The sequence below is a fragment of the Hemitrygon akajei genome, chromosome 12 (genome assembly GCF_048418815.1).
Source record: "Hemitrygon akajei chromosome 12, sHemAka1.3, whole genome shotgun sequence".
Taxonomy (NCBI): domain Eukaryota; kingdom Metazoa; phylum Chordata; class Chondrichthyes; order Myliobatiformes; family Dasyatidae; genus Hemitrygon; species Hemitrygon akajei.
In genome coordinates, this window is record NC_133135.1 from 109,116,234 (window position 1) to 109,128,255 (window position 12,022).

Sequence of the window (12,022 nt, forward strand, 5' to 3'; positions counted from 1 at the left end):
GCACAATATTCTGGGTGCGGTCTCACCAAGGCCTTGTACAACTGCAGTAGAACCTCCCTGCTCCTGCAGTCCGGGCAGCATCTATGGAAAAGAGTGAACAGTTGACGTTTCGGGCTGAAACCCTTCGGCAAGTCCTAAGTCACACGAGAAGGGTTGACTACGAAGCTCCGGCACTCTTTGCATCTCTGTCCCTTCACTTACTGGACCTCTCTCAGTCCGGCCCGAAACCCCGACAGGACTCTTTTCCTAGATGCTGCCTGGCCTGCTGTGTGCGTTGCTTATATTGTTGTTTCTCTTGAAGTGGGAGGTGGAGAGATATTATATAAAGGGTAGTGATTTGGTATCTTCAGAGAATGCTTTCTGAAAGAGAAAGGAGAGAGAGAGATGGAGAGAATGAAAACACGTGAGTGTAAAAGGATGAGGGAAGAGCGAGGTCAGGGGATTGTGAATACGAACAGCCAACACAACCTGGAGGCAGCCTGTGAGCATCGCCACACATTCCTGCGCCAACAGTGTTCAGCGGAATACCGCAAGCAGCACCGACAACAGAAATAATACGATAACACAAGAGCAGGTGTTGGAAATTCAAAACTACATACAAAATGCTGGAGGAGCTTAGGTCAGGCAGCTCCTATGGAGAGAAATAAACAGTCAACGTTGGGGGCTCTGAATCTTCATCAGGACTGAAAGGAAGGGGAGATGGAGCCAAAATAAGGTGGGGGGGGGGAAAGAGACTACAAATGATAGGTGAAATTAGATGAGGGGAAGGTGGATGGGTGAGTGGGGTGGGGATGAAGTGAGAAGCTGAGACATGATAGGTAGAAGGGGTTTTACTTACACACACGCACCCCTCCCCCTGTTCAGCAATATATGCAAAGCAGATGTTTTGGATTCTTGCATAACTATACAGCTGTCTCAAAAGATCCAATGACAGACCATTCAGGTGTTCCTGTTTATGTTCCAAAGTTTCAGGTGATTATTGAGAAAAGATTATCTAAGTGTTAGTATTCACGTCTGAGATGGTTGCTATTATTTCAGCATTGGAATGGATCAAAGAAGTACGTCTCTGAGTCATTCTCGGGTTTGACACCTATTAACACAGGTATTTCAAATTGTAGGCCAGACATTCTTCTTGAGATTGGACAATGTCTGTTAAGGCTGCAGGGTGCAGGCGTGTGTATACATTCCTACCCACGTTGGGGTTAAAGGAAATGAGGTGGCAGACATTCTAACCAAGCAATCACTTAAAATCAAGCATGTACATATAGTGGTGCCTTTGGATAAGAGGGAGGTGAAAACAATAATTTAAAAGTCTATTTAATTACTGTGGCAACAAAGATGGGATAAGGGGGAAAAGGGGGCGGCATTTTTATCTCTGCTCCCACCTTAAAACTGTGTCCTCTAGCTCTGGACACCACCATTCTGTAGAAAATATTCTGACTATCTATTCATACTATGCACTCGGGGTACAGAGATGGATAGACAGTCAAATCTTGAGCATGGAGCACAAACTAGCGCTGGGGAAAGAGGGGCAGTCACGAAGCTTTTTTTCGTCGTTATGGATATAACACGAGCAAATGGCTTCCTTCCGTGCACAGCCTCTAATATCTTTCAACAAAAAGAACAGGATCGTTTTCTTTAAGACAGAAAATGTGCCAATTGCGAAATTGTACAGGTTGTCAAACAACAGATGTTACAATCCTTTAAACATAAATCCCGGTTAAGGATTTGTTTTTAATTTCTTAATTGAGATTTATTTTAGAAGGATCTGCTTGGAGGTCGGAACTTAACAGCGGCCATTTGCCCTCCCGCGGGAGGAATCTTTGATGATCGGAAATTGTCCGTAGAGCTTCAGATCCCGGATTATGAACTTTTGGATTAAAACGCTTTTGCTTGAATTATTATTTGGAGCAAAATGGAAACCAGCGGTGTATAAGATATGAGGCGATGGACGGGAAAGATTGTGTGAACCTTGCGGAAGGTAAAGTCCTGGGTAATGTTCGGCGGGGATGAGGGGCGCGGCCTAGAAACATCGTCGAGGCCTCGGCTCACGGCCGAATCGCTAAGCTCCGCTGCGCTTTCTGTAACTATTCCACATTCCCGAGGTTAAATTACTACGAGATATCTTGTACTGTTTTCCCTGAAGTTTAGTTAATTCCTCTAACCCGAATAAAACAGTTTGATGGAATCTGGACTTACTGCCAAATACAACGTTTATTATCCGTTGTGGGCATCCCTGAGTCGTGGCTGAAAGAAGATCACAGTTGGGAGCTTAACATCCAATGATAGGCATGGTGCTGAAAGGACAGGCAGGTGAGCAGAGGTGGTGGGTGGCTTTGTTGGTTAAAAAGGGAATCAAATACTTAGAGAGGCGCCATGGCATCAGAAGATGTAGAATCTTTGTGGGTAGAGTTCAGAAACTGCAAGAGTAAAAGGACCCTGATGGGAGTCATATATAGGCCTCTGAACAGTAGCCAGGATGTGGGCTACAAACTGCAACGGGAGATAGAAGTGCACGTCAAAAGGGTAATGTTGTGGTAATCATGGGGGATTTCACTACTATGCAAGTAGTTTGGGAAAATCAGGTTAGTGCTGAATCCCAAGAGAGAGAATTTGTAGAATGCCAATGAGATGGCCTTTTAGAGCAGCTTGTGGTTGAGCTAGGTAGGGGAAAGGCTGTTCTAGATTGTGTGTTAATGCACTGGATTTGATTATGGCGTTTAAGGTAAAGGAACCCATAAGAGACAAGTATTCATAATATGAAAACATTCACCTTGCAGTTTGAGAAGGAGAAGCTGAAATTATATCTATCAGTAGGTATTACAGTGGAGACATGAGAATTACGGAGGCATGAGAGAGGAGCTGGCCAAAGCTGATAGGAAGGGGGATACTAGTAAGGATGATGGCAGAACAGCTATGGCTGGAGTTTCTGGGGACAATTCGGAAAGTGCAGGATAGATACATTTAATGGCAGGATGATGCAACCATGGCTGACAAGGAGAGTCAAATACACCATAGAAGCAAAAGAGAGGACATATTTTGTAATAGTGCAAAAATTAGCGGGATGTTAAAGGATTGGAAAGCTTTTGAAAACCAGCAGAAGGGAACTAGAAGCTATAAGGGAGGGAAAAGATGAAATATGAAGGTAAGCCAACCAATAACATCAAAGAGGATACCAAAAGTTTTTTTTCAGATATACAGGATAAAGAGTAAAATAGGCGAGAGTAGATATTGGACCTGCTGGAAAATGATGCTGGGGAGATTGTAATAGGAGATAAGGAAATTATGGATGAACTTAAGTATTTTGCTTCAGTCTTTACTGTGGAAGACGAGCAGTATGCTGAAAGTTTGAGAGGGTCAGGGGCACAAGTGAATGTAGTTACTATTAAAAGGGAGAAGGTGCTTGGGAAGCTGGAAGGTCTGAAGGTAGATAAGTCTCCTGGACCAGGGTTCTAAAAGAGGTAGCTGAAAGATTCTGAAGGAATTAGTAATGATCTTTCAAGAATCTCGAGGTTCTGGCATGGTCCCAGAGGACTGGAAAATTGCACCACTCTTCAAGAAGGGAGAAGCAGAAGAAAGGACATTATAGGCCATTTAGCCTGACCTCAGTGATTGGGAAGATGTTAGAGTCATTATTAAGGTTGAGGTTTCAGAGGCTTGGAGGCACATGTTAAAAATAGCCAAAGTCAGCATGGTCTCCTTCAAGGAAAAGCTTGCCTGACAAAACTGTTGGAATTCTTTGAGGAAAGAACAAGTAGGCTCGACAGGAGAATTGGTGGATGTTGTGTAGTTCGATTTTCAGAAGGCCTTTGACAAGGTGCTACTTGTGAGGCTGTAATGCCATTGTATTACAGGAAGTATAATAACATGGATAGACGATTGAATGATTGGCAGGAGGCAAAGAGTGGGAATAAAGGGAGCTTTTTTTTGGTTGGCTGCTGATGACTAGTGGTGTTCCGCAGGGGTCTGTGATGGAACTGCTTTTTATGTTATATGTCAATGATTTGGATGATGAAATTGATGGCTTTGTGGACAAGTTTGCAGATGATATGAAGATAGGTGGAGGGGCAGATAGTGTTGAGGAAGCAGAGAGGCTACAGAAGGACTTGGACAGATTAGGAGGATGGGCAAAGAAATGGCAGATGGAATCCAATATAGGGAAGTGTCTGGTCATGCACTTTGGCAGAAGGAATAAAAGCAAAGTCTGTTTTCTAAACAGAGAAAACTCAAAAATACTGAGGTGCAAAGTGACTTGGGAGTCCTTGTGCAGAAATCCCTAAAGGTTAACTTGCAGGTTGAGGAAGTCAAATGCAATGTTAGCATTCATTTCAAGAGGACTAGAATATAAAAGCGAGGATGTAATGTTGAGGCTTGGTGAGGTCTCACTTGCAGTAAGTAATGAGGGCAGTTTTGGGCCCCTTATCTATGAAAGAATGTGCTGATATTTGAAAGGGTTCAAAGGGTCACAAAAATGATGCCGGAATGAAAGCGTAATCATACGTCTCTACTCACTGGGATTTAGAAGAATGAGGGGGAGTTCACTGAAACCAACCGAATGCTGAAAGGTCTTGATAGAGTGGATGTGGAGAGGATGTTTCCTATAGTGGGGGAGTCTAGGACCAGAGGACACAGATAGAGTGGATGTGGGGAGGATGTTTCCTGTAGTGGGGGAGTCTAGGACCAGAGGACACAGATAGAGTGGATGTGGGGAGGGTGTTTCCTATAGTGGGGGGAGTCTAGGACCAGAGGGCACAGATAGAGTGGATGTGGAGAGGATGTTTCCTATAGTGAGGGAGTCTAGGACCAGAGGGCACAGATAGAGTGGATGTGGAGAGGGTGTTTCCTATAGTGAGGGAGTCTGGGACCAGAGGACACAGATAGAGTGGATGTGGAGAGGATGTTTCCTATAGTGGGGGAGTCTGGGACCAGAGGACACAGATAGAGTGGATGTGGAGAGGATGTTTCCTATAGTGGGGGAGTCTAGGACCGGAGGGCACAGATAGAGTGGATGTGGAGAGGATGTTTCCTATAGTGGGGGGAGTCTAGGACCAGAGGACACAGATAGAGTGGATGTGGAGAGGATGTTTCCTATAGTGGGGGAGTCTAGGACCAGAGGACACAGATAGAGTGGATGTGGAGAGGATGTTTCCGATGGTGGAGCAGTCTAAGACCAGAGGACAGAGCCTCAGCATAGAGGGGTGTCTTTTTAGGATGGAGATGAGGAGGAATTCCTTTAGCCAGAAAGTGGGGAATCTGTGGTATTTATTGCCACTGGCAGATGTGGAGGACAAGCCATTGAGTATATTTAGGGTGAAGGTTGATATGTTGATTAGTCAGGGACTGATAGATTACGGGGAGAAAGCAGAATGGGGTTGAGAATGAAAAGGGATCGGCCACGATAAAATGGGAACCCATACACAATGGGCTGAATGGCCTAATTCTGCTCCTGTGTCTTATGGTCGTGCGTTAGTTTTTTTATTTCAAGAGGGAAAGCAAAGATGTAATGCTGAGGTTTATCAGCCATTGGTCAGTTTGCATTTTTGACCTTTATCTAAGAAAGGATATGTTGACTTTGCAGAGGTTTCAGAAGAATTTCAAGAAAATGACTTTGGGTTGAAAAGGTTATTGTGTGAGAAAGGTTTGACAGCTCTGGACCTGCACTCACTAGAGTTTATAAGGATGAGGGGGGTTGAATTGAAACCTGCTGAATATTAAAGGCATAAGTGGATATGGATGAGATGTTTCTCATAATGGGGGCGGGGGGGGGGAGTCTAGGACCAGAGAGTGCAGCCTCAGAATAGGACGGGGGTTCCCAACCTTTTTTATGCAGTGGACCAAAGGGCACCATGAGCCCCAGCTTGGGACCCCTTGGATACAAGGACATCTTTTTAGAACTGAGATGAGGAGAAATTTCTTTAGCCAGAGGTGAATCTTCGGAACTCATTGCCACAGATGGTTGTGAAGGCCGAGCCATTGGGTATATTTAGAAGAGAGGTGGATAGATTCTTGGTATGTATGTTACATGGAGAAGGCAGGAGAATGGGTTTGAGAGGGATAACAAATTAGCCATGATGGAATGGCGGAGCAGACTAGATGGGTCGTGTGGCCCAATACTGCTCCTATGCCGTATCTATATTGGAAATGGCAACTCCATCATCGAAACAGCATTTCATTGGGCCCCTGAAGGGTGGAGGAAATGTGGGAGAACAATGCCACCTTGGTGCCATACCGTAGGGGCAAAAATGAGGACCCTGAACCACACCTGGGGCACAATAGAGAAGATGGCCAAGGACAGAGACGGAGGACCTTCGTTGCTGCCCTAACAGGCAGTAACAAACCAGCCATCTATATCGGAAATGCTAGATTTAGAAAATTAGTACAGAAAGGCAGATTAAAATTAGCAGGGAAATTAAAACAAATACTAAATTTCCAGAGAATTCTGTTCCAAAGTGAGATTAGTTTTGGCCATTCCAGTCTTTCGAATGCCTTTCCTCCACAAAATGGTGACTGGCTTTCAGTGCATTTCCAGTACTGACAGAACTCTTTCTACCTCTTTTGGACTTTGCTTTCTTAAAAACTAAATGTTTATAAGCTGGTTAATGGATAGGAAATTTAAATTACCCACAGGTCCTCAAATGCAAGATGATTCTTCACCAGATGCTGTCACTCAGGAAGAAAATGCTGGGGTTGAAGAGATGCTGGTAATTCCCAGTGAGGGTCGAGACACCCCGAAGGATGTAGGAGCACAGAATCAGCCTGCTGCCCCTGCCCCTGCCTCTGCAGCAGCAATCAAGGAGCAGACCGATCTTCAGGAGGAAGCTGCCATGGACGCTTCACTGAACAGTATGTTCCACGCGATCTCTAGCAGCAAGGCTGTGATCAAAAGTCAGCAGAAGGACGAGCCTGACCTGCGCTATGACCAGAAGCTGTCCATCGTCAAGGAACTTTTCTACTGCAAGCCTGTGGTCTTCCTCGAACGGTTCCACAAGATCATCAGGGAGGAGCACCTCGTCTGCTTCGGTCACTTGTCCGATAACTATGAAGTAGCTTTCTACTGCAACGAGGTGCGGAAGTCATCAAAGAAGAAAAGTGCTCGAACAAACGTCCGCAACAAGAGATATGCGGCCCTGCAGCAGCTGATCAAAGGTAATGCGCAGAATACAGAATTGTTTCTCTGTCTGTGTTTCAGACTGCTGTTGACAACCTCTTCAGTGTCTTCCCCAGCATGAGTCATGGAGCATTACAGCACAGCGACAGGCCCTTCAGCCCATCTAGTCCATGCCAAACCGTTGTTCTATATGGTCTCATTGACCATAGACCTCCGTACCCCTCCCATCCACATACCAATCCAAATCGCATCCACCACTTCCAATGGCAGCTCGTTCCACACTCATACCACCCTGTGAGTGAAGAAGTTTCCCTTTACGTTCCCTTTAAACTTTTCACCTTTCACCTTTAACCCATGACCTCTAGTTGTAGTCCCACCCAAACTCAGTGGAAAAAGCCTGCTTGCATTTACCCTGTCTATACACCTCATCATTTTGTATATTTCTCTGTAATATGTTATTCTTCATTTTGATATGGTTTTCCCTTGTGGACTGACAGCCGGAGTGCCACAGGCCCTTTGGCCCTTGCGTCTGTGTTTCTTATCTAAAATTATCTTAAATGTTGAAATCGAATCTGCATTCTCCACTTCCTCTGGCATCTCCTTCCACACTCGCACCACCCTCTGAGTGAAGAAGCCTCCCCTCAGGTTCCCCTTTCACCCTTGACCTTTAGTCTCACCTACCCACCGTGAGTAAAGCCTACTTGCATTTACCCTGTCTACCCCTCATCATTCAAAGTTTCATGTTAATATCAGAGAATGTACACAACCTGAAATTCGTACTCTTCATGGACATCCGTAAAACAAGAATCTCCATAGAATTAGCGATAGAAACATTGAAGCCATGAAATTTTGTATATTAATTGTGGGTGACGAGATTCGGAGAATGATTTGGCTGTAGTACGCATCACACAAACTGAACCAAGGTCTTGTTCTGAATCATCGACCATCTCTTTGCCTTCACAGATACTGCTCGTCCACTGAGTTACTGCACTGGTTTATTGTTGGCTGTGATTTAATCACCTTTTGCCTTCTAACTGATCTCTTTGCCCCTTCCCCTCCTTTCCTTTGTAATTTAACATTTATTCTATCACCAATTTTATCCAGTTCTGGTGTAAAAGTCAGCGATTTGAAATGTTAACTCTTTATTCCTCTTTCTGCCTGACCTGCTAATTCCAGCAACTTTGTTTTTATTCAATTGCTGATTTCCAGCAGCTGCAGTGTTTTGCTTTTGTCTCTGCATCAGATTTGTTTATTTGCTCACCCAGACAGTCAGATTCTTTTTTTCCCTCAGAGCAGAAATATAAATTATTAACACACAAAATGCAGGAGGAACTCAACAGGCCAGGCAGCATCTATGGAAAAAAGTACAGATAACGTTTCGGGCTGAAACGAAGACTGTGCTCTTTTCCATAGACACTGTCTGGCCTGCTGAGTTCCTCCAGCTTTTTTTTGTGTGTGTTACTCTAACCATAGACACTGTCTGACCTGCTGAGTTCCTCCAGCATTTTGTGTGTGTTACTCTGACCATAGACACTGTCTGACCTGTTGAGTTCCTCCAGCATTTTGTGTGTGTTACTCTGACCATAGACACTGCCTGACCTGCTGAGTTCCTCCGGCATTTTGTGTGTGTCACTCTGTCCATAGACACTGTCTGACCTGCTGAGTTCCTCCGGCATTTTGTGTGTGTCACTCTGTCCATAGACACTGCCTGACCTGCTGAGTTCCTCCGGCATTTTGTGTGTGTCACTCTGTCCATAGACACTGTCTGACCTGCTGAGTTCCTCCAGCATTTTGTGTGTGTTACTCTGACCATAGACACTGCCTGACCTGCTGAGTTCCTCCGGCATTTTGTGTGTGTCACTCTGTCCATAGACACTGTCTGACCTGCTGAGTTCCTCCGGCATTTTGTGTGTGTCACTCTGTCCATAGACACTGCCTGACCTGCTGAGTTCCTCCGGCATTTTGTGTGTGTCACTCTGTCCATAGACACTGTCTGACCTGCTGAGTTCCTCCAGCATTTTGTGTGTGTTACTCTGACCATAGACACTGTCTGACCTGTTGAGTTCCTCCAGCATTTTGTGTGTGTTACTCTGACCATAGACACTGCCTGACCTGCTGAGTTCCTCCGGCATTTTGTGTGTGTCACTCTGTCCATAGACACTGTCTGACCTGCTGAGTTCCTCCAGCATTTTGTGTGTGTTACTCTGTCCATAGACACTGCCTGACCTGCTGAGTTCCTCCAGCATTTTGTGTGTGTTACTCTGACCATAGACACTGTCTGACCTGCAGAGTTCCTTCAGCATTCTGTATGTGTTGCTCGGATTTCCAGCATCTGCAGATCTGTTTATGACGTAAATTATTAGACAGTACAAAGGACATTTATTATCAAAGTATGTGTATTGTATATTACGCAACCTTGAGATTTGTCTCCTGAAAGGCAGCCATGAAACAAACCCACTGAAGGAAAAAAAAGACTGCCGAACGCCCAATGTGCAAAGGAAAAGAAAAACAAATCATGCGAACAATAAACAAGCAAATAGCATTCTAAAGTTCACAAAGAGAGTCCTTGCAGGGTGCAGTGCAGAGCAACATGCTGAGCCAGTCGGGCCCCAACACCCTGACCTTTTCAATCTGGCCTGGCGACTAAAACATCGTCCGAACATTGGATTCAGATGCTCCGATATGCACTGGAGCCTGAATTTGACTTCTCCGGTTCAGCCCAGTGCTTAAATAGTCATCCAAGCATCAGGTTCAGTTGCTTCGATGTGCTCGGAGCTGGAGCTCGTGCCTTGATCCACCCTTTCTGAGATTAGGCGCTTGGATTGATTGAACCTCGCGTCTTCCTCGCTGTCTGCGATGAGCCCGCTGCCTTGCCTCAGTTCTGTCACATCGAGTTGCCTCCAGATCTAAAGGGAAGTTGGACACCCATTTAAGATGAGATGGAGAAAGTTTAAAGAAGATGTGAGGGGCAAGTTTGTGATGTAATATTGAAGTTCTGTAAGAAGTTGGTGAGGCCTAATTTGGAGTATTATGTGTAGTTTGGTCACCTACACACTGGAAAGACGTAAATAAGGTTGAAAGAGTACAGAGAAAATCTACAAGGCTGTTGCTGGGTCTGGAGGGTCAGAGATATAAGGAAAGGTTGAATAGATTAGGACTTTGTCAAAGATTGAGGGGAGATTTGATGGAGGCATACAAAATTATGAGTGGTATAGGGAGGGTAAATGCAAACAAGCTTTTTCCACTGAGTTTGGGTGAGAATACAACTAGAGGTCATGGGTTAAAGGTGAAAAGTTTAAGGGGAATGTGAGGGGAAACTTCTTCACTCAGAGGAGGCTGAGAGTGTGGAACGAGCTGCCAGTGCAGGTGGTGGACACGAATTCAAGTTCAAACTAAAATGGAAAAAGTCTACTTAATAAAAGCAATCTAATAAAAACTTTTACACTTGAGACTCGAGACAAAGTTGAAAGTAAATTTTATTATCAGAGCACATGTTTGTCACCACGTACACCCTGAGATTCATTTCCTTAATCAGCAAATCAATAGATTACTAACTGTAACAGGATCAATGGATGATCTACCAAACTCTGCAAATACAATTATAAATAAATAGCAAGAACATGAGATAATGAGATAAAGAGTCATTTGTTGTAGGAACATTTTAATGATAGAGCAGGTAAGTGTAGTTACTTTTACATGGATGGTAGGTTTATTGTGGTCCGGGTGGAGGTTGCTGGGAGTAGGGCATTTAAATGCTTCAGCGCAGACTAGATGGACCGAAGGGCCTGTTTCTGTGCTGTACTTCCCTATGACCCTCAGTGTTCATTTTACCTAGAGCATGTTAGATCCCTGGAACAGGTGCCGGGGTGGTGCGGTGAGCAGATACGAAAGTGGTGTTTAAGAGGCTTTTAGAAAGACACACAAATGGAGATGGATAGTATGCAGGCAGAAGATAATTCAGCATTCTGTTCAGTACATACATTATGGGCTGAAGGGCCTATGTTCTATCTTCTCTGTTCTTTACATTCTGCTACATGATAGCAATGGGTGAGGGAAGGAGGCGTCCCTTCCAAATGAGGTGTAAGGCGCTCCTTCCCTCCGCTAGCCTGCAGGTCACTCTTGGGCAAGCGAAGCACCTGATTAGGCTCCCCCCCCCCCCAGGGTCAGGTGAAACCATGTGAGCAGCTGGTGTGTATCACAAGTCCTGGTTATGTGACCACTGACACCAGGCAGACAATCATTGAAGAGTTTTGGTAATGGCTTGAGTCACACACTGCTCAGAAGGCAGTGGCAAACCACTTCTGCAGAAAAATTTGCCAGGAACAGTTACTGTCATGAATTGAGAAAAGATGAAAAGACAGATGGAAAACCCATGTCCTACAACAGGGTATATGACGATGATGATGACATCATCCCACCATGAAATATGAGGTCCAGCACTCAGAGCTACAATGTAAGGATGTCAAGTAATCTAGGATGATTTTGGTGATCACTAGGCCATGCTCTCTTCTTGCTGCCATCAGGCAAGAGGTACAGGAAGCCTCAGGTCCCACACCACCAGGTTCAGGAACAGTTATTACCCCACAACCATCAGGCTCCTGAACCAGTGTGGATAACTTCACTCACCACAATGAGCCTCAGGTCCCACACCACCAGGTTCAGGAACAGTTATTACCCCACAACCATCAGGCTCCTGAACCAGTGTGGATAACTTTACTTACCACAATGAGCCTCAGGTCCCACACCACCAGGTTCAGGAACAGTTATTACCCCACAACCATCAGGCTCCGGAACCAGTGTGGATAACTTCACTCACCACAATGAGCCTCAGGTCCCACACCACCAGGTTCGGGAACAGTTATTACCCCACAACCATCAAGCTCCTGAACCGGTGTGGATAACCATATACAACTC

General features: G+C 45.0%; 1 protein-coding gene across 5 annotated transcripts in view; it reads left to right on the forward strand.

Annotated features, from left to right (window-relative positions):
* Positions 1–1,079: 1,079 nt before the first annotated feature.
* ccdc97 (coiled-coil domain containing 97) overlaps positions 1,080–12,022 on the forward strand; it is a 30,227-nt gene continuing 19,284 nt past the window's right edge. The window contains exons 1-2 of one of the 5 annotated variants that reach the window (XM_073063842.1): positions 1,080–1,102; positions 6,628–7,146. In XM_073063842.1, coding sequence (XP_072919943.1) covers positions 6,636–7,146 — 511 coding nt within the window. In that variant the 5' untranslated portion in view covers positions 1,080–1,102; positions 6,628–6,635. Of the gene's footprint in view, positions 1,103–1,570; positions 1,982–2,026; positions 2,314–6,627; positions 7,147–12,022 lie in introns of those variants that run through there. The other 4 variants (XM_073063838.1, XM_073063841.1, XM_073063840.1 and 1 more) reach the window with 4 other exon arrangements.